The sequence below is a fragment of the Anopheles coustani genome, chromosome 2, assembly GCF_943734705.1.
Source record: "Anopheles coustani chromosome 2, idAnoCousDA_361_x.2, whole genome shotgun sequence".
NCBI classification, from domain to species: Eukaryota; Metazoa; Arthropoda; class Insecta; order Diptera; family Culicidae; genus Anopheles; species Anopheles coustani.
Window position 1 is genome coordinate 93,877,172 of NC_071289.1, and position 22,064 is coordinate 93,899,235.

Genomic DNA, 22,064 nt, shown 5'->3' on the forward strand with positions numbered 1-22,064 from the left:
CATTACGTTGTAGAATGTAGAGTAACAAGAATGTTACAAAAATTTCCATGATTAAACATATGTTGTTTGCAGAAAAAGCTTGGCGACCCCTGCCTGGCCGATCTTTTTAGCCAATAAACATACCTTTCGATATGTTTCATCGACTTTATAGCACAACATGGGCTTTTTGGGTTTCATTTTGCGGGTCATTCAAATATTTATTTTATAAACTAAGAACTATGGAAGAATCTTTGTCGTACCCATTTTCTTGCCTTCAATTTGTGCGGTATTTTGTTAAATTAGCTGAGGTACTGAAAATTATTAACAAATCAGCCATTTCAATCCATTTCCCAAGTTGTGACCAAGGTTTTTTGAAGCTTGTTGATCATGTTGTCATTGTGTCATGATGGAACAACCTGCATACTCAAAGCAAGCTTGCTTAGTTCGATGAAAATAGACATGATTGCAAGAATGCCGTTCCGGACGATGCCCGCATCCGTCGTGTAAGGAAGTATTTTTGAACGCATAATTTGGTCAAAAAGTGATTTCCCGGCTGGAATTATGTTAACCCAGTAGTGAATAACCGAATGGAGTGGAGTGCAGTGAAAGAAACTGGACACAGACGAACGGCGAAAGCATCGAATGTTTTGTGAGGAAAGGGAGCTACGAGTTGGGCGAAAGTATGGCCAGCATTTTTGTCTTCAATGAACAACTCTAAGTATCGGATAACATAAGCTACCGCCGCGGACGTAGTAGGAAATACTTATTTCTACTAAAGTGGAGTGTAGCAGCAAAGCAATGGGTAAGCAAAAGTTCTATCGTGCGGAAAACAACCTTTTCCTCCCTTTTCCTGCAGTAGACGTAGGAGCAATTTGCGTAATGCCTAGTATCATTCCAAAAGCTATGCATTTTTCCACGATTAAGCGCATTGACCTGCTTCGGGAAACGAAAATGGATAGACAATGTTTTTCCTTCCCAGACAACTTCAGAGACATTATTTCCCAAGGAACACCCTTTAACTTCAAGCAAGAGTTTTTGGAGTTTTCTCTCCGTTTGGCGTACCACCGTTCTCTCAAACGTTCATGTTTTATGTCATGAGAAAGTGTAAACAAAATTGTTAAAAGGCAATAGAACTTGGATGTGCGGTAGAGAAAGGCAAGAAAGGAAAGATGATGGCATTACGAGACATTGAATGTAGCAATAGCGTTTGCATTTTTCCGTTTTATGGCTTAATATTTTGTTGATTTATGGAATTGCATTGAAATTTCAGAACCAAAAGTGCCAGATTTGTACGAGTTCTTGGCAGAAGCCGAATTACAGCAGTACTACAACTCTCTGAAGTGAGTATTGTCCCCAAGCGGACGCGTTTTCAATCTTCAATCAGTAGTGAAATAGCGTAATCAATCACTTGAACTCATCTTTCAATACAGGAATGAACTGAAAATAACGAATGTTACCCATCTGAAGTACGCCACTGATGAAGATTTGCGCCAGGTGAGCGGACTTTCGCGGCCGGAAATCAGACGCTTACGAAAGTACTACGAGAAATACTATCCGCACGGTTATCTGAACAAAATTCGCCGCCTGCTGCAACCGCCGAGGAAGGACGAGAACAATGCCAGCAATCCGACGTCTAGCATCGAGCCGATCAAAACGTGCCCGTCGCCAGGCAAGATACCGAACAACAAGCATATCATACCGCCCGATGCCATTTGCGTGAACAAACAGCTCGGCACCGGGGAGTTTGGCATCGTGCAGCAGGGCGTCTGGACAAACGGCTCGGAGCGGATACAGGTGGCCATCAAATGCTTGTGCCGGGAGCGTATGCAGTCGAATCCGATGGAGTTCCTCAAAGAGGCTGCCATGATGCACTCGATCGAGCACGAAAACATTGTCCGCCTGTATGGCGTCGTGCTCGATACGGAATCGTTGATGCTGGTCACAGAGCTGGCACACTTGCGATCGCTGCTCGAATGTCTCAAGGATCCGGGGCTGCGGGTAAGCTTCCTAACCGTGCCGACGCTGTGCGAGTTTACCTCTCAGATTTGCAACGGTATGATGTATCTGGAGACCAAGCGATTCATTCACCGGGATCTGGCCGCCCGCAATATACTGGTGTTCAGCAAGAACAAAGTGAAAATTTCCGACTTTGGTCTATCGCGAGCACTCGGCGTCGGGAAGGACTACTACCAGACAAACTTTAACGTCAACCTCAAGCTGCCGATCGCCTGGTGTGCCCCGGAATGTATCAACTTCCTTCGCTTCACGCATGCCTCGGACGTTTGGGCGTACGGCGTTTGCCTGTGGGAAATATTTTCCTACGGGTTTCAACCGTGGGCCGCCCTCACCGGGCACCAGATTCTAGAAGCCATCGATGAACCGCACTACCAGCGCCTGGAGAAACCGGAATGCTGCCCAAAGGAGTACTACGGCTTGATGCTGAAATGTTGGCAGCACGATGCCGCCAAGCGACCCAAGTTTAACGAGATATTCCTGATGCTACCGGACATGAAGCCGGAGCAGCTGAAGACAATCGTTTCGTTCAATGAGCCCAAGAAGGACTACTTGGTGTATCGCCAGGGAGAAATCATCACCGTGCTGGATAAGAACAATAACTCACCCTACTGGAAGGGCGTACTCAACTCGGGCAAAACTGGACTGTTCAATCCGGCCAATACGGTCGCCTACCTGGACAGCCTGCCATCGTCGGTGAACCGGGACAGCTTTTGCCGGACGGCGGAAAGATCCAGCAAGCGCAAAATACGTACTGACATGATATCCCGCCCTCAGAATGATCTCAAACATACCGGCCACGTCGGTATTGATGGTGTGTCGTTCGGGGACGTCGCCTTTCTTTCAAGTCCTCAAAACGTAAGTGATAGAGTGAAGTAATGTTAGAAGGTGGTGTCCAACACGGAAACCTTTCTTTTGCTTTTCTAGCTTCCACGTCAAATCGTTACACCGTACAAGCCTTCGGAAGATTTGGAACAAACGCCGCTACTGCTTCCCCCTACACCGACCAGCCCGGACTCGATCCAAACGGCAAGTGGATACTTCTCCGAAACACTCCAGCTGGCCGCACACCAATCGTTCATCAATGCAGGAGAAAGCCATCATCATGGCAGTATCATAGATCATGCAACCAACAACACCACCGTCGATGGGATGGCGTCGTCGGTGAATGCGTTTGACTTTCGCAACAGCGGTTTCAAGGACTCGAATCCGTTCATCAATGCGGAAGACACGGGAGATGCTGCTGCGTACAATAATGATATTGTAAGCTAGGCCTACTATTTACTGCACCTGAAGAAAGGTATTGGCAAGTAACGCTTTGACTGTTGTCCATTTTCCAGGCAGGGGCTGCTGCGGCAGCAAAGGCCGACGGTGGACAGAATCAACATGAATATCACGAAATTTCCGATGACGATATGGTCACCGAGAAGGTGTTCGATCAGGGTCCATCTCTGATGGACGAAATGGAGCATGTGTTCAAGTCGATGAGCACGATTTCGGAACAGGCTGTCCCGCTGTCCCCGGATGCCGAAAACACCAACATGCGCAACGAGCTTACCGAACTGACGACGAAGCTAAGTCGAAAGAACAGTTCCTCCACCAGCTCCGGAACACTCGGCAATAAAAGTGGTATGAATCAGGGTGCTTTTCTTCATTTTTCAAGCACTGTTTCAAAGGTTCTTTTTCGTTCTCCTTGTAGGAAGCAAATCGAAATTGAAGAAGACGAGCACCGTGAAACCCATCTCCGGCAAAGATGAAAAGCTGCTCAATCAAGTGATTGAAATGGCGAACGAAATCAGTGCCAAGTAAGAACATTCTTCTCTTTCTATTGAATCTTTCAACGTACACTCACATTTGACTTCCGGCGAAACACAGATCCATGACCGACCTGGTATCGGATGCAAACCAACAAACGTCAAGCCCGAAGCGAAAGTTTAGCTTCCGCTTCCCGCACATCCACAACGTCGTCGGTGGTGGCGAAGGACTGCGCGGAGCCTCGAACGGGAGCATGGGTGGAAATCAATCGCACTCGTCCGGCGTGAACCTGAGTGCCGGGGGGTCGTCTCATGTCGGGCGCGGATCGAGCCAGGACCACAAAGACCACACGGCGTTGTCGTCGTCCTGCCACCCGCATCACCCGCACAGCTCCAACACGCTGGTCAATTCGTACCGCGAGAAGCGCAACTTTTCCCAGGAAGTAAACAACGTGCCGGATTTACAGGTAAGCTGTTCGTAAAGTCGGTAGGGCCTCTTCCGAATGGAATGGTTTCTTCTCCGGAAGGCCAGCAACATAGTTCATTCGATATCATTTTCCCATGTTTCTTCTCACCTAACAATCTATCGCATCTGTTTTTCATTCTCTATGGTCTTTAATGTGGTGTTGTCGACATTGGAACGAAATATTTATAAATGTTATTATCTATCCTTTCATGCTCGTCCGTTTCTCTTCTTTTCTTCTCTATTTCCGTTCGTCGTTTGTATCATTACCATTCATCCAATCTGTTTGTAATGTTTTTGATTTCCAATTTCTGTTTTGGTTTATCAATTATTTCTGTCATTAAAACCCACATTTTTACTTTTTTTTGTGTAAAAATTCTACCTGCACATGCATTTGGCTTCAATTCAACAACAATTCACCTTTTGCATCTCGTTTTACGTTTCCGTATGTTTTTGGTTCATATAAACCATCCACAACAACACTCTCGTTCATGTCTCTGCTTCTCTCTCTCACCTATTCTCATATCAATACAATACTATATATATCACTTATGCCCACCTACATACAGTTCATAGACGAACAGGATGATGTCGTCGATTTATAGACTATTTAAATACGCCAGAGGAGAAAAATGCCAACTAAAATGTTCTCACTCCACTTTTTGGTTTCTGTTTCCAATTCCGTCGTTCTGTAACGTTTTTGTAACTTTAATTTTTGTTAACACACCACCAACCCCCACAACGACAAAAACAACATCATTATGAATGATTTCGCACACGGTTTGTGTTTTTCCCCCTGTTTTTGATTTCGTGTATGGATTTTTTTGTTTTGCAATCGTTCGTATTAATATGGTGATGATGGTTTTATTTCGTTCTGCGATATAAAAATGCGGCTTCGCTTGAAAACGCTATTGGCTTGCAAACGGTGGGGATTGTTGTTGTTGTTGGTCCACCCTTAGCGCTATCGTTCGTTGACGGGAATTGAAAGCTACCAGAACAGCGACATTCGCATACCGCTGTTTGACAAGGAAACGTCGGACTTTTGCTTCAAAAAGTCGCGCGAGCTACTGAGCAAACCGGCCCCATTCCGGCTGGCCGATATATCCACCACGACGACTGCTGCGACGGCGAGTCTGGTGAGCGGCAGCAAAACGCTCGACAAAAAGACGCGCGATCTGATCGGCGAGAACCTGCTCGACATCGAGAAAACGCTGAACGCGCTGAACCTGGACTTTCTGCAGACATACCACGAGCTTGAGAAGGCCGACTCGGCGGAGACGCTCTTTGCCGAGTGCTACTCGTCGATGATGTGCTCGTCGGCGTCGCCCTACCAGAAGAGTCCCCCGTCCGGCTCGTTGATGCGCAACTCGTCGATCGATTCGTCCAACTCGCGCATCAACAGTGCGCTGAGCGAGAAAGGCTCTTCGGGTTCGTCGTCGCTGACGGGCAAAAGTCCGCCCTCGAAGGCGCTGGGACGCTTCAGCTCGACCGAGCTGAACGGCGGGACGTCGCCGAAGCCATCGCAGGTGGTGATGCAGCACCACCAGCAGCCGGATCAAAACAACAAGTACGGCATACGGGACTTTAAGTTTCGGTCGTTCGATGCGCGCACGAAGGAACGCTCCGATTACTACAACTTCAAGAACGAATACCTCTCGGAGCTGACGCGCAAGCAGCAGAGCCAGGTGCTCGGCTCGGCCTCGGTGTTGCAGCAGAAGGCGGCCGCAGCGACCGGTGGCAGCAGCAGCCAGCAGCAACAGCAGCACACAATCAATCAGCTCTACCAGATCTACAACACGCCCATGCAGGGCCGAAAGTTTGAAGATCTGATGCCGACGACGCCGACCACTGCGCTGCCAACCGCGTCGTCCTCCTCCGCTTCTTCCGTACGCCAGCGGTCCCTTTCCTTTACGGAAAATTACGACCTGAGGCCAACCGGAGCCGCCGCCTCTGCGGGGCCGATTGCAGGGAATGGGCGAACCGAGTCCCAGCAGCAGCTACCCATCACGGCCCGTCACGTGATCACCTACAAGCCAAAGAGCATTCGAGCGAGAAACTTGCGCCGGTTAAGCTACAATCCGATCAACATGATCGACAGCTCGTCGTCGAGCAGCGAGAGCGAGCTGGAGCGCAATCTGGCCCATTCGGAGTGCGACATACGCTCACGGTTGCACCACACAAACGCCGCGAATGTCGGTACGTCCCGGCATCGGCGGCGCCATCAGTATATCAACCGGAAGTCAAACAGCAACAGCGCCAGCAGCCAGGATAAGCTTTACGGCTCGAACGCGAGTATCAAGAGTGCTCCGCAGTATAACTATCATAGCGATCGGCAACAGTACTACGGTAGCTATCACCATCCGGCCGCTTACCACTATACGGACGCGGACTTTGTCGCCGGCAACAATAGCAACAACAACAACAACAACAATAACGACGATGATGACGATGACGAGGACGAAAGTATCTACGACTTTGGCATCGTACGTCATCGAACAAAATCGGGAATCAAAGGATCGGCGGGGCTACTAGTGGCGTCGCAGCCGTCACAGAACATTGGTGTCTCGGCCGTTCCCGTTCCTTCTGCCGCTCCGCTAGCACCAGCCGCCAGTTCCCTAGTTGGGGAAGCGCCATCCGAACGCACGACCCCCTACCCAAACAAGAACCTCGAGCGGGACTATCTTTACTCCGAATTCGACGTTTCAAAGCTGACGGGCAAGAGTCCAACAACGCAGAGCTATTTCCCGACGGCCGTTGCCGCTGGCAACACACAGCAGCCACAGCCAACGGTGGCGGCCTCGGGCAAATCCACCCCGGGGACACCACTGGCAGGAATAGCTGGCACGGGGGTTGCAGCAGCAGCAGCAGTAGCAGCAGCGGGACATCTCCTGCAAACCCAACCACAGCCAGGGTTCCAGTGGCCGGAAAAGATACACGGCGCCGTGGTCAAGCATAACGATATGCTGTGGAGACAGCAGACCGCCGTCCAGCAACAGCAACAACCGACCCTTCCGGGCTCCCTTTATGGTGCCGGAAAGAACAAAGAAAGACGCTACTCGAGTGATACGTCCTCTACGGAGACGGACTCGATCGACTTCCGTCGCCCGGTGGCCGTTGATTGCGTGCTCCCGCTGCCACCAAGTCCGGCTCCGTGAGACAACCGCCTTCCGAACCATTCGTTCGTTGAAAGCAAAACAGTTAAAGCTCAATTCTTTTCCGTATGAATTCAATTTCCAGCTCGCTGGAAGGAGCTTAATCGGTAGAATTCTTTATCCGTATAATTCCGATGTCGGATTGTTCGCCATCTACTTACAGTGAACGAAACAAGAGTAAGATCATCCCATTTTTACGGAATGTTTTATAAAAAGGTTCCGGCTAAAGACCTTAAAAATGCATACTACGATTGCATTGTGTGAATTATACTGCGAAAAGTTGGGTGATCGTGTTCTTTTTGTTCATTCAAATACAGCGTTTTACATCTCACCTAGCAACCCCGGCAGTGTACGTAGAACATCAAAAATAGGATATCCTCAAATCAAAATCAAAAATGCTGGCCTACTATAAAATACTTTACAGTAGCCTAGCATTTTTGATGTGCTACGTATACTGCCAGGGTAGCTAGATGAGATGTAAAATGCTGTAATGCTTGACAGAATGGAAAAAATTAAAAACATTTTCCACATAGTAGGAAGTTTACTGTTTCATGGTTGGAATATGCACCTATCAGCAAGAAGCTCTATTAATAACGCATTTACTTCTATTTTATCGATCTTACAACCAAAAGAATACAAACTTTGACTAGCCGTTTGAACAAAAAATTTCTCAGTTTCGCAATGCGCGGTTTGGGAGAAGCAAAAAAAAAAGAACATTTACAACTATAGTTATACACGTATTCTAAGAAGACACCGGGGGCAATCCTTTCTTTATCGTATTACACGAAATGGTAAAATATTTCGAAACACGGACAAACGGTTCGCAATACGCAAAATCAAGGGAAATATTGAGATATAAATATGATACAAATTATTCGTCGATACAGCAAAAACAAAAAACCCAAAAGCACGTTCTACGTATCGTTAGACCACACAACACTTCTTGGTAAGGATGGCAGCAAATGGAAGGAGAGAGTGAAAACAAAAACATCCTTCATGATATTCTAGCTCTTCTACGCTTTAAATACAAAATATTTAAACTTGTCGACATATGGATTGATGCATGCCGCGCTAACAACAACGTATATTTATGAATATTAAATTGGTGATAAAAATTTCCGTTACATGGAATAGAGCAGTGTTTTTCTCTATGTCTCTCCCAACGGACGGATCCACAACAACGATAGCGCTGGGGGGTGTTGAGCAATAATCTATGAAATCCCCTTAAGTTGTATTATTGATTGATGTTTTCTTACTTCCAAAAGGTCAATTGGATACAATGATGTGTTTGTTCTTACATGCTGTGCAATATTTGCCTTCGTTTGATTATGATTTCTTACTGTGCCTTTTTGTTTTTGGTTTGTTTGCCTTTCATTTTAACCCGTTGCCCTTTTTCGTTTCGTTGCTCTGGCCATGGCCTTTCTCCCCTTTTTCCCGATCCCCGTGTTCCTGAATTTCCAATTACAGAGCACAATTACCGAAGAGGCGAGGATAGCGTACAACAGTCTGGTAGAAAATCCAGGCTCATCGACGAGTGTCGCGGCCAATAATGCGGTCGGCGGTGGTGGCGGCGTTATGGGTAGCTTTACATCGTCCACCCTACCGAGAGCCAAACTGACCAACTCGCTGACACTAGCGACGGCTAGCTTCCGGTTCAAAGATATCGACTGCTGCTCTCCACCAACCGGCCCCGCACCAAAGTCCCCGGAAGAAGCCGATTTGCTGTTGGACGCGGTGTCGGTAGGAGCTGACGATTCAAACCCGCTACGAATGCTGCGAAGCAAGAACTTTGCCGTTGTGCCTCGGTCGAAGGGTAAACTCCTCCCTTCGCAAACCCTCCAGACGCTGGGAGATGGAGAGCAGCTGGATCAACCGGAAAGTCCCAGTTACTTGACCAATTCGGAGTTTAATTCATTCAACAATTCGCTACTGACGACAGCAGCGTGTAACCTTCCGGATGGCGGCGCGGATGGAGGAGCTAACAATCCGATACCGCTGCCACCGCGCGATCGTAACAAGACCATCCCGATCAACCAAAAGCGGCACGTCCGAAAGTATCCGCTCATCATACCGGCCACGGGCTTGCAGCGCACACTGAGCAAGGTAACGCAAGTGACACCGATAGAAGAGAAGTCGCTCGACGAAGTATTTGCCAAAGCGACACCGGCGAACCAGCGTCCCAGCGACCCGGAAGACGATAGCGATCAGCAGACATCCTGCAATCTGGACGTCCTACACAAATCGTTAGAGTCTACGCAGAAACTTGGCGAAATAACACACGATCTGACGGCAACCCCTGCTGACGTTGGTACCACCGACATACCGTCAAGCGTCGCTGAGCAGTTGGCACAAGCGCATGGTTATAGCAAGGAATTTGTTGAAAACAACTTCCCTAACTTGATGTCGCCGGAGTTTAGTGGGCTTCCGCCGGTTCCTCTAGGGCTTAATCAACCGCCATCGACAATCACGACAACAAAGCTACCGGCGACGATTCCAGCCGCAAGCGCGATTCTCACCCGTCGACGCACGGCTAGCGATGCCAGTGCTCGAAGACAACCGCCCCCACCACCACCACCACCTCCTCCTGCCCTTACGTTAAGCACCGCACGCGATCCGACGTACGAAAACCTGGACATCTTCCAAACGCACAATCAATTCTGCATCGATACGGCCTCGCTGCACTGCGAGTCAATCCTGGAGAATGATGCAGAGGCCGGTTCTCCCACAACCGAAACGATCGTGTCGCTGGCTGCGAACGATACGGTTGATGGCTTCGATACGCAAGCAAACACGCTCTTCGCCACAACGGTCACAACACCAGGGGTTGTGGCCACAAATGCCGCGCAAACGAATCTCGACAAACGACCACCTGCCACCAAGTCGGCGTGTGACACCAACTCCGATGGGGAGTTGAAAAAATCAATGAACTTTGTCAGCTGCGAGGATCTGTTGGAGTTTGCCGAAAAACCAAAGGGACGTGCACGAGGCCTAGAGTCGGACGAGGTGCGAATTATGTCCAAAGTGCTCGGAAAAAAGGTAACTTCCCTCTATAAGTCATGTTATTAAACCGTCCGCCTAACGAAATCGATTCTATTCCCCCTTCCCGACCCACGTGTAGCCAACCCCGGAGCAGTGTCTACTCACACTCGAATTCATCGACTGGGACATCCACAAGGCGATCAAACTGTGCAAACTGCAAACCATCCTGGACACGTACAATCTCTCGCTAGTGGAGTGTCGGGAAGCGCTCCAACAGTACGAGTGGGATCTGCACACTACAGCGCTCAAGCTGAAAGGTGGCGGAAGTGGCAGACAACAGTAAAGTTGATATTGAAATCAACGCACAAATACTCTTTCTTGGTATTAAACATCAAACTCACTCGGCAGCTTGATCGTATCTTCAATCATTTTATATTATAACCTTTTACTAAAATCAGACTGTGTACTGTGTCGACAAATAAATTTTAACGATTGATATTTTAACAAACAAAGTACGTTTTTACGTGTTTAATATCAGCAAGGGCAAAGATTTTACAGTCGATTCAACAGGATATTGTGAACGGAAAAAAGGGAACATGATTGATATCAACGGTAAGACATCTTGTCTAAGATTTAGAATACAACTGTAGATCGGTACAACAATGGAAAACTAAAGTAGAATAAAAGCGTGCTCTGTTTTCGGATGTTTGACGAATCCAATGAACTTTGATTAGGTCTCGCTCTACATATCTTACAGGATCCATTTATTCCTGTGAACCGTATAATTTACGAACTTACGAGTAGAGTCTATATGTGCAAAGCTTTACATTATACAAAGAAACAACAATCTTATTGGGGGCTGTTTCATCTAAAATCACAACTATGCCCTATGTTGGAGTGGAAAGATAGTACCATTTCCCGATTTCCATCACCCGGTAGCCAAAGGTACATTACTCACCACTTCTTGCATTCGATGGAACGGCGTCGGCAGTACGATGTGTTGTCGTTTGTGTGTGTATGTGGTGGCTCGTCACACCACAGCCTGCTGTTTCCTATCTACCAACGGAGCCCATTTAAGATTTGGCTTGATGGCAAAATCATACCGACTCAGCTGGTCCAACGTCGCTGTCTGGAAGGGTGAGCGAACGACCAATGTGAAATTTTCATCCTAGCCATGGGAGCATAACCGCGTCCTCTTACCTGTTTGCGAACATACTCGACAAGGAGCTCTAGTTTTTCGTAATCATCACATCGACCTCCCAGAAATCGTCGCCATAGGGCTGCCGCTAGAGCCTTGTCGTCGTAGCTGATGCCCTCGTCGTACGATATGAGAGCCGCTTGAAACTGCTCCGATAGCTGCTGTATCTGTGGGCGCACTGCGGACGGATTGTCCATGGTGAGCTGCTTGGCGCGGGTAGTTACATCATTCCACATCGTTTCGACAATGCAGTTGCGCATAAATCGTCCGGCTGCGCCCTTCTCCGCTCCCTCGGCCATTGCACGTACGAGCAGCATCCACACGTGCAGCTCCGTGATCAGGAACCAAGTGTTGAACGTGTCGGGCATATCGTAAAGTTCGAAAAATTCGTTGTAATTTATGTGGTCGACCACGGACTCGTAGAGGAGGCAGCTGGAAACCCGCAACCGGGTGGCAGAATTATCAATCCAGCCCATTTTGGTGATAAATCGTTTCAGAAAGCCTTCTTTTGCCTCTACGTCCTGCACATTTGACACCGAGAACAAATGGCGGCCGGTGCTTATGCATCGCATCTGTATTCGATGCACTGGTGCGGGGGAAGCATACCGGGTAATCTGTTCTACCCCTGGATCTGTTGATCTGTTCGGGAAGCCATCGAGGTGCACACAACTAATAGCAGACACCGGACGAACGTCGCGCTGGAGCTGAAAAATAGCGAGCAAACCCAGTGAAACTCATATTCGGCAAGCTTTAGGAGTGTAGTTGCTAATATACCACGGTGGCGACCCTGGACGCAGCTCGGATCATCATATTTGCAGTATCTTTTTCGAGACGCACTACTTGCACAATGTTTCACAATGAAAATAATCGCGGCAACTGTGCCAAAGCGTTACATAAATATGACAGCTTGCGCAGGCTGCGTTACAATCGTTCTGACAATGATAGAGCGTTTAAACAATCGGACTGAACTCTTTAGTGTGCACAATGATGGCCTACGATTTTTATGAAACAATTCAACCAAAACTATGGTTTTTGTGTTTTTGGATTGATTTGCCTTAATCATTTATTAGTTTTACTTTTCTAAAACCTATTTTTTTTTGTATAGGTAAGGTTAAAAAAATGTTTAAAACTATACACGTGATGAACTGAACCGTAGCCAGCGTCAATTGTAACGAGGGATGCTCACATTAATAGTTTAATACTCTTTGAAGTACATTCTAACAGTCACCGACTGGTTCGATTAAGTGATCCGATCGATCAGTCACACTGGATTTACGACTACTTTCAGTTGCTCTCTCTTATCCAAGTCCCACATCCAAGCACATCATCACCACAAACCCAGCAATTGTACCCCAGGTAGCAATTTGGCCGTTATCACTGAAAAAAGATACAACATTGTAATGATCAAGCTATCATCTACCGGCGAGAATGATCCTTCAACAAACATACCTAGCATGAGCTTCTGGCAAAATATCGTCCGCTACGATATAAATCATGGCACCGGCGGCAAATGATAGAGCGTACGGGAGAATGATGGTGGCGAGGCTTACAGCAACGGCACCGAGAACCCCAAAAATTGGTTCCACCATACCCGACAGTTGCCCGTACCAAAAACTTTTTCCTAGGCTGAAACCGGCTGCATGCAGTGGTAGACTCACAGCCAATCCTTCCGGAAAGTTTTGTATCCCAATGCCGATAGCAAGATTACTGCAATTAAATGTAACCGAAAGTTACACTGGTTCATTAATCGTGTTGCAACATATTCGATGATCAACCATCGATCATTGACTTACCGAGCTGCCTCAAATGTTGCCGATTCGGTCGTGCCAATCGCTCCGAAGCTTACTCCAACAGCTAACCCTTCCGGTATATTGTGTACGGTAATCGCCACCACAAGCAACATTATCCGTTTCCACTGGGACAATTGTGCATCGAGTTGGCTTTGGCTGTTGTTTGTGTAGACTGACTGTTCCTTGGTCGATGCTGTGGAGCTGCCCTTCCTTCGCTTCCGAGAAACGCTTCCATGCTGAGCGTTTAGGCAATCGGCAAAGCTGTCCATTCCGATGGCCAACGAGTGGTCTTGTGCGTTGTTTGGTACCATTCCGGCATAAGAACTTTTGCCATGCTCAGCGGAAACCTGGTCGTCCATGGCTATGTCGGCCTTGTCTTTATTTGCGTGCGTTAGGGCTAAAAAAGGTCAAGCATATGTAAAGAAGTTGTACGTAATATCTTCCATAAATCTCCTACAACACTTACCAATCATCATGGTTGGACTGTTGATGCCTAAGTACGAGATTACTTTGTCCGTGCCGTACACAAATATTGCACCCAATAGGAACCCGATCGCAACGGGAATAAACGCAAACTCTCCTTTGCTTCCGTACATGTGCGAGCTTTCCGCCAGTTCAATTGCGGGCGCCAACAAAGACCAGAAGGACGCTGCAATCATGACGCCGGCCGCAAAGCCAAGCGAAATGTCCAGCGATTTTCGTTGATTGCCTCTCAGCAGCACCACCAGCCCCGAACCAAGCGCCGTAAGACCCCATGTCAGCAATGTTCCTAGCAGAGCCTGCGTAACCGATCCGTACCCTTGAATCATCCTTCTAAATCAAATACGAAGTTTTCCGTCGCGTTCACACACGTCCCGTCAATCCGGAATGTGGTGGTTATCTATTCGTTGCAGCACGTTGATGAAGCTAATATTTCTGTAAGAAAAATGAACCAGTCACGCTTGAAACAATGTTGCATTTATAAAAGAATAAAGCAGCGGCTCTACCCCACGTGCACTTTTCCTAACAATGGTCGATCGCCGTCTAGATCACCTTCTCTCGGAAGGGGTTTCGTCGGAATAACGAATGGCTTTTATACACATTCAGAACTTTAGTTATAATGAACCAAATTACGCCGGTTTCACACGCTAGCTTGTGTCCACAACAAACGCGAGATTGTAAATTATAGTGAACTGTTTGTTTCCTCCCCTGCGCCTCAAACTCACATCCATACGACCACGTCGAGCGGATGCTAAATGGTGCAGCACCTATGAGAGTGCCGATAACACAGTGTCAGTGTTATGGACACGTTGTTCTTCTTCACTGATAAAGCGGGTTCCCTACGGTTTGATGGCCATTGAACGATCTGCCATCTGGCACGTATCAACGATCAAGTAATTAAATCATAAAGCGATTAAGTGGCCAAACACAAACGCATTTGCTTGGCGATGCTCGGGGAGCGGCTCTGATATTGAGCTACTGTGCCTGTGAGAAACATTCCAGTTTACCAGACATACTTCATATTATTTCTTCACGCAGTCAAGACGTTCGTGTGAAACCTGTGCTCCACTTGCCTAAACATATAGTGCCGTGTTCTCCAGAACCAGTTTACTTCTACGTAGCACCAAAGCAGTCAATAGTAATGGATACCGTACCTTTCGTTTGGTTTTTCGGAAACAAAAAACTAGGTTCGACGGAAAATTGAAGCGGAGCACACTGTGTTACATCTTTGAGAACAATCTTTATCAACACCAAACCACAACTCGGAGTCTGTGGAATATTTTGCTCGGCTGTTGTGTGCCTTTTCGGTGATGTGTTGTTTTTTCCAACTCTTCTGTTTTCTCTGCTTGATGCTTTGACAGCTGACGCTTGGTGTGTAACGCTGTGTAACGCCGAAGTACGAAAAACGTCACATTTAAACGGTTTTGAATTCGAATTTACATAAAATAATTTTTATTGTAAAACTTATCCTATCAGCGTGCTAAAATGTTTACATACTACCCATACTTTTCTACACATTTGCGAGTGATAATAAATACAACCTATCTCCTTCACGCATCCTGACACACTAGATTGACGGTGCTTCCATTGAGGAATTTCTCATCAAGATCTTGGTTTTTATGACCATGCTTTTTGTTGCCCTGCATAAGCAATACATCGTAGTTCAAATTCGTGATACAAGGACTACTTTTCACGTCCGGTTGAATGACGTAAATGGAAATTGGCAAATTCCCTGTGAACAAGAAGATAGTTAACGGAATACTTTAGTGGTAGATGGCTGCTGCACCTTATACCTGCTGGATTCGGCTTCATCGTTGATATCTGTCCAAATCGACCTTTCCAACCTTTTAGGTACGTTCGAACAGTGCACATGTACAGCTGGAACCAAGGAAAGCAAATAAAGAATTGTAATCAAATTGTTGTGAAAATAATCGACCCATTGCCAATGGGACTGGATTCGTGGAGTACCTACCAAACCACACAGGCAGCAGAAAGTGCCCATCCACAGTAAAATGGAGTAAAAAATATCCATGCTCACAGTTCTTAACAAACACCTCGAATGGCACCAACTTCCCGTGATCCTATCCGCACTAAGAATAACATAGTTCTAAAGCGATCAACAGACAGGCAACACACCGCTGCAATGATATTTCCTCTGTCGGAGGATGAACTAATTGAACGAAATACGGAACCATTTTTGATAAGCACTATCAGTATTTTCAGCTCTCTTTTGCGCGTTTCCATTTTTTCAATCTACATCGTGTCTCGCTATCGGCGTTCTAGACTAACACGAGCGATCCTATTTCATCCTCGATCGCAAAAGAAACAATAATTTTATTGTTGCGGTAAGCCATGTCCGACATTCGAGCGCGCTGTTATGCAATCTGCTGGCTGGGATTCCCTAATCTAGAAAAGGGGGAAGAAAATTCTTGAGCGACAAAAAACAACGAAGAGGATTAAAAAATATTAAGAAATAATTAAACGCAGCTTCACTCGTGCGACGTTTGATGGTAACCGCGACGCGCTAAAACCGATAACGATAATAGACCAGCAAACGAAAACAAAAAAGCCAGTCGCCACACTCGAAAGTCAGGTTTTTTTTTCCATGTGTTCATTTATATTTATTCTAACATTTCAACAGTGACCGAATGATAACATTTCAATAACATTTCTGTTGTCAAAAATTTGAGTGTGATAAGTTACAGTGTTGTTTAATTTGTCTTTCAAGTTTGCTTGGTTTGAAGTTAATTTTTGCGTTGTTTTCTGACTGTTCGTAGGAATGATACATACACATCTGCTTGAAAGTAGTTTTTCACTACAAATTATCCTCTACGCATCCTGATAAGTATATGTGTTTGCTTGCATACTTTGTTGTTCTAATATATCTCTTCTTGGGCAATACTGACCGCTCTAAACATTAACCATTTAAAATATACATTACATTGTGCAATATTTGATCATGATCATCAAAGAGACACAAGAAAAGAAGAGAGAGATGATTGTTACTTCTAGCACGTAAGTTTCCAAGTGGTGGGAAATATGAACACCACCCGGCCGTGGACCGTGGTATAACATTCCTCAGTTCTCATGAGCAAAAACTGCGCGCCGAACATACCTCAACGATAAACATAATATTTCTTCAGGATTGCGGCGAATTTTAGTATCCAGAGCATTTTTCTTTTGTTTTCTTACGGGCAGAGGGGCCAGATTGCCAGATATCCCCGTACTTGTTACGTTCATCGTTTAGCGTTTCTATTTACAGCCTGATATTGGAATTTGCGATTTACTTCATCAAGCTAGAGAACATGAATCTCTTCCGCGTGTCTGCATTTTGTTTTTTATTATTGACAGTCTAAATTCATGATTGTTTTGCAGTGTTCTTTTCCTTCTTGAAGAGAAATTCGGTGGATGATGTACGTTTAGCTTTCTCTTTTATTTTTTAAAACATTTTACTACTGCCATGGTATATAAAAAACAGATTCGTTGAAATACTACCGTCTTGTATGAAAGGGGCAAAATCCACAACATTGTTTTCTCGAGAGTTGATAGGTACACATGACGCGCGAATTTTTAAAACAATCTTTTACTCTTCCATTTGTGTAGTGATAAAAAAGATAAAGTCTATTTTACGGAATGTTTATCATCTAAACCGCAGCATTTATCCACTGCATATAAAGGAAAATGATCTGTTACACAGCATATACAGGATTTATTATCATACTGATTGCAGACGGAACCTAAGATACACCGCTGTTTCGAGACACATAACATGTACATGTAAGGCATCTATAATAAAACTGATTATTTTCCATTACTGATTTTCATCTGTAGATCGATATGATAAAAGAAGTGTTTCATTGTATGAAGTAGTAATATACTACACAAGGAAAGAAGGTCATATATAGGAAGGAATGTTAACAATCTTGGCGAAATGCAGTTACATGTTACTTGCTATCAATATTATGTAAAGTGATTGAGCAGTTTATAGTCTTTTTCATATTATAGTCTGTTAATTATATATACAGCCACATATATATTTATATATATACAGCCCCATACATATATATACGTAAATATATACATATGCTAATATATATTTATATGTATTTAGTTCAATAAAAATAGAGCTTTATCTCCTCGACACTAAATAAGTCTCTGATAATCTACACGTATCTATGGTGTATATAAGAGTGGTACTTTGTTCTGTTATCCTGCCACGGATTATTTACGCAGTTTTACACAGGCATGCACATTCGTGTTTCACGTAAAGGTGAATTAAGTGAGGACTTCGCTGGTCAGTCCTGTCGGTTTCATATCTGCAGTAAATGTGTTTTGTATAGTTTCTTGACAGTTACCGATCCTTCCCTTATTCTATCCACCACAAACTCTCTACACATTTGTGCTAAACTGGATTTTGTTCTCGTAATGTTATTTATGATTGTTTGTTTTTTTTTTGTATTCATAACATTGTTTCATTGTTAATATTATTCATTTAAAAACTCATTTTACTTGTATTGTATTGTCAAGAAGTTAGCTAAACAGAGCATTTTAGTTTTGAGGGATTTGCTTTCGCATTTCTTCACTAACAGGTTTCTTTTACACAACTGACATTTGAATCGCACACCATGTTGACGGTTTTGCTCGCAGAGCTGCAACGGAAGAAGTGAATTGCAGCGAAAACGACTGTGCTTATGACAAACTGGTTTAAAGGTGAAGCAAACTTTTCTGTAGTGTTTTTTTCATCACATAAAATACTGGTGATACATTTAACAGGATCGGTTCTCTTCTTCGGGAAAGTAAATAGGGAAGGTATGATATTACTTTGCCGTATTGTCCACAAGTGTCATTGAGTTTGTTTCCATTCCGTAACAGCATTCATTATAAACAGAGCTCTACTACACTGCTTGGCCTACTATTCCCATTTGTTTTGCATAGTACTGTGAACAAAACTTTTACTTCTCTGTAGCTAACAATCATACTCTAAATACAATCTGCATTGTTTGCTCTATTTTTAGTACAGTCTTACAGTGTCACGCGTTTAAATACAAAGTTCAAATCTACACCGGCTATTGTGGACGAAAAATGAAAGATATAGTTCGTATCAGAGAGAGAATTCGATTTCATTCGAAGCAGTACGATTGGTCCCACTTCGACAAACCGAGCGAAAAACTTCATCACAGTATCAGTAAACCAACATTAGTTTAATTATTCATAAGTAGTTGTGCTTAGGTAGTGTGTCGTAGGAAAAATATTTCGTTAAAAATGCATAAAAGGCAGTATTAAAATTCAACGTTAACGAAGAAAAACGATTCGTTTGAAAATTGAATCAGCGCAGCGAAATGTAACAGTTTTTGACGTCTGTCGCTTATAAGCGATCTGTCCCGTCGCAGGAAGGGCGCGTAGTAATATGCAACTGATTTAAAGGTTAGATGAATTAACGCGGTAAATATCAATATGAATGCATAACTTGCCTATAAAATACATAGAATATGCGTTAAACGTGCATCAGTATCATCCTTGTATCACCATTGTTCCTTTCGTTACAACCATCGTCAAACATTTGCCAACAACATTTTATATCGCAAGGATGCATTACACCTGTTTAGCACATCTATTTGACATTAATCGAACATCCATACCTAGCTTGTTGTTTCTAAACTTCACATAAAATACTTCTATAGGCCATAATTTAAGAATTAAGTACCGTTACTCGTGTGATAAACATCATAATCTTTTGAAAATTCTTCCATCATTCTATGCCGCTCCCGACTCTGTTTCGATCTTTGTTGAAAGATCGTATGCCCTTGAATTGAATTCGGAATAACAGTAAAGAAGGATGAAAAGGCTACTCACGCATAAGAAGATACAAAGAGGAATTAAACGACGTTCCCGGGGCCGGCAGTTCATTCACATCGCTGTCTCCTTATATCTCCACCTCTACCGGCGTTGTGTATCAAAAGTACATGACCTCTTCTTCTTTGGGCTTGTTATTATTGCTGCCACTGCCTTCGGCCGGCTTCGGAGACGATTGCAGGCTCGAGTGCCGGGAGGTAATCGGAGACGACGTGTGTAAGGCGCCGTGTTCCTGCGGGGCCGAGTTTCTACTGGGCACCAAGGGAGGCGTCGACGCCGATCCCATGGATTGTGGCGTTGACGGAGAATACTGATACGGTGAGGGGGGCGCGGGTGAATTGGAACCGGTACTCGATGGAGAAGGATAGTTGTCGGTGCTTCTCAGCCGGAACCGCTCCGGGATTTTAGGGTAGGTATTTGTTCTGCAAAGCGATCCACGCAAATGATAACATTAGTTTAGCGTTATTGAACGGGATGATGGATGATCATTGCTACATACCTTGTTGCGGGATTGCCAGATTGTACTTGTATTTGCTGTTGTATTACTGCAGGGCTACTGCCAGTTCGTGAATGATTTGGCGTACTGGAGGAGATCTGATAATACACAGAAACAAGTAAATAGTTTTAAAATAAAATTCTCCACATGTGTCACAGTGAAGCGAAACAGATAAGAATGGTACCTTCTTGTCAGCAAGCTTTAGAGGAAACATTTGTGTTACCCCAGCACCACCAGTAGTGGCATGTACAAGATTTCCGTTGTTAGGTGACATCACGGAATTGCTTTGTGTGGACGCTGGCTTCGAGCTGGAACGAAACGTTGAATCGAGTTAGTAGGATGATGCAGTGGAATGCAATCGATAAACGCACGAAACTCTACCTTGACAATGATGACAACTTAAGCGGAAGCTGCTGCTTTATGCTAGTGGCATTAATTTTGGCCGCATTCGTTGCACTCACTAGGTTTGCCGGTGGTGTTTTGGTTACTGGAGAAAGAAAATTGTAAAAGTCGATAAGTAAACAAACATCATAATAACAAAGAACACGATGATACGTACTGCTCGCTGTTCGCCACTTGTCCTTCTTCCGATCAATCGTAACCGAAGATCCAATCATTGATGCCCCCACACCTCCCCCAAACGCACTGTCTACGTGGTGCTCTTCACTGACGCTTTGAGTATCCTCCATCGACGAAACCATCCCGGTCGGTATCGGCAGTGCAACCTAAAAGGTGGATAATAACACAAGAAAATAATGTATTGCTTCGCCAGCAGCAAGAATAGTCTTTCATTGTCGCTTACGCTTGGTGAGAGCAACAATCCTTGACTGGACAAAATCTCCATCTTGCGGTAAAGTTGCTCACGCTGCTGCTTGATATCTTCCTGTTCGGCCCGTATTTGTTCCTGCAGTGCCTTCTGAGACTTTTTGGTTTCTTCAAGCTCACGCTCTTCCTGCTCCTTCTGCTTCTGCCAAGCGGTCTTCTCCTCCTGCAACTTGTCCTGCAGATTGCGCAGCTCCTCCAGCTGATCGTTGTGACGATACAGCGTTTTAGGGTTCTCGCGAAAGCTGTTCAGCTGATGCTGCAGACTTTGAATGGTTGTCATTTGCTGCGATATAATGCAGAGCAGGGTGTGCAAATGGTGCGAGACGTGCAGTGCTGCATAGTTCTGATCTTTGGCTAAATCGGATGTGATGATGCTGCCTTCCGATCCTCTTCCTCCCGTGCCGCCGGTACCCGTTCCAGCACCAGCCAGAACTTTTGGCCCACCGTGGTGTGGATTGGCCAGCATAAGCGCCGCCTCGAGATCAGCCGGAGACGGGTGAACGACGTTCGTGTGATGTTCGCCCCGTTTTTCGTACGTTTCACGGTTAGTGAAATATCCGGCTGAAAGCGTCGAAAGCACGGCATCTCGCGAGTGAGCAGTAGTCATCAACGTAGCCCCACCAATCCCACCGCCACCTCCTCCTACGCCGCTAGCGAGGAGTTGCTTGTTGCGCCGTTCGTCAAACCCGCCGAAGGTTTCGGCTCGCTTCGGAAGTGTCGGTGAGATGAAGAGTTCACTCTGGCGTTCGCCAACGGAGCTGCTAGACCGGGATAGGGGCAATCCCGTGGCGGCCGTGTACAGTGATGATGCCAGAGAGCTAATTTCTTGAATGGAGTTCAACACCCGTTTCCATATTTCTATAGTATCACAGTCGTCGGAGATGAGATCCCGATAGGATCCGTAGTTTGAAATGAAGGACTCGACGGCGGGACCGAGCTGCTCCGCATTTTGCTCGTTATCCAGCAACAAGCTCAGTTGCAGTGCAATTTTTTCCTCCAGCAGTATCGCCTGTTCGAAATCCTTTTGGCGCATTTTACCTATGGAAAGAGAAACGAAATATATTTAGCCACCCGTTAAGAAG

At 45.5% G+C, this 22,064-nt stretch overlaps 4 protein-coding genes across 9 annotated transcripts in view; 1 reads left to right on the top strand and 3 right to left on the bottom strand.

The window, feature by feature from the left end:
* The first annotated feature begins 439 nt into the window (after window positions 1-439).
* LOC131262714 (activated Cdc42 kinase-like) lies at window positions 440-10,852 on the top strand. Of its 2 annotated transcripts, XM_058264775.1 has the most exons (11): window positions 440-781; window positions 1,250-1,319; window positions 1,410-2,850; window positions 2,920-3,259; window positions 3,352-3,621; window positions 3,692-3,797; window positions 3,868-4,213; window positions 5,169-5,735; window positions 5,778-6,547; window positions 6,620-6,696; window positions 6,808-7,364. In XM_058264775.1, exons 1-11 carry the CDS (start codon window positions 778-780, stop codon window positions 7,362-7,364), a joined length of 4,548 nt encoding a protein of 1,515 aa, XP_058120758.1. In that variant the 5' UTR covers window positions 440-777. The 2 variants fall into 2 exon arrangements, with proteins under 2 accessions (XP_058120758.1, XP_058120759.1); XM_058264776.1 differs by lacking the exons at window positions 5,169-5,735; window positions 5,778-6,547; window positions 6,620-6,696; window positions 6,808-7,364 and adding exons at window positions 8,829-10,397; window positions 10,480-10,852 and having other exon boundaries at window positions 2,920-3,255; window positions 3,333-3,621.
* A 223-nt stretch (window positions 10,853-11,075) lies between these two features.
* Window positions 11,076-12,410, bottom strand: LOC131262715 (ubiquinol-cytochrome-c reductase complex assembly factor 1). Its single transcript, XM_058264777.1, has 3 exons — window positions 12,313-12,410; window positions 11,541-12,242; window positions 11,076-11,469 (listed from the first exon to the last, which is right to left on the bottom strand). The coding sequence occupies exons 1-3, from the start codon at window positions 12,346-12,348 to the stop codon at window positions 11,371-11,373; spliced, it is 837 nt and encodes a 278-aa protein (XP_058120760.1). The 5' UTR covers window positions 12,349-12,410; the 3' UTR covers window positions 11,076-11,370.
* A 170-nt stretch (window positions 12,411-12,580) lies between these two features.
* On the bottom strand, window positions 12,581-15,110 carry LOC131263472 (zinc transporter ZIP11). The gene is made up of 5 exons (XM_058265672.1): window positions 14,963-15,110; window positions 13,795-14,243; window positions 13,332-13,725; window positions 12,988-13,245; window positions 12,581-12,915 (listed from the first exon to the last, which is right to left on the bottom strand). Exons 2-5 carry the CDS (start codon window positions 14,135-14,137, stop codon window positions 12,837-12,839), a joined length of 1,074 nt encoding a protein of 357 aa, XP_058121655.1. The 5' UTR covers window positions 14,138-14,243; window positions 14,963-15,110; the 3' UTR covers window positions 12,581-12,836.
* Window positions 15,111-17,222: 2,112 nt separating this feature from the next.
* LOC131265977 (rho guanine nucleotide exchange factor 18) overlaps window positions 17,223-22,064 on the bottom strand; it is a 47,503-nt gene continuing 42,661 nt past the window's right edge. For all 5 annotated transcript variants that reach the window (XM_058268301.1, XM_058268302.1, XM_058268303.1 and 2 more), the window contains 6 exons: window positions 20,960-22,020; window positions 20,717-20,882; window positions 20,539-20,644; window positions 20,342-20,465; window positions 20,161-20,255; window positions 17,223-20,083 (listed from right to left, as the gene is read on the bottom strand). In XM_058268301.1, the coding sequence (XP_058124284.1) occupies window positions 19,762-20,083; window positions 20,161-20,255; window positions 20,342-20,465; window positions 20,539-20,644; window positions 20,717-20,882; window positions 20,960-22,020 (1,874 nt within the window). In that variant the 3' untranslated portion in view covers window positions 17,223-19,761. The remainder of the gene's footprint in view (window positions 20,084-20,160; window positions 20,256-20,341; window positions 20,466-20,538; window positions 20,645-20,716; window positions 20,883-20,959; window positions 22,021-22,064) is intronic.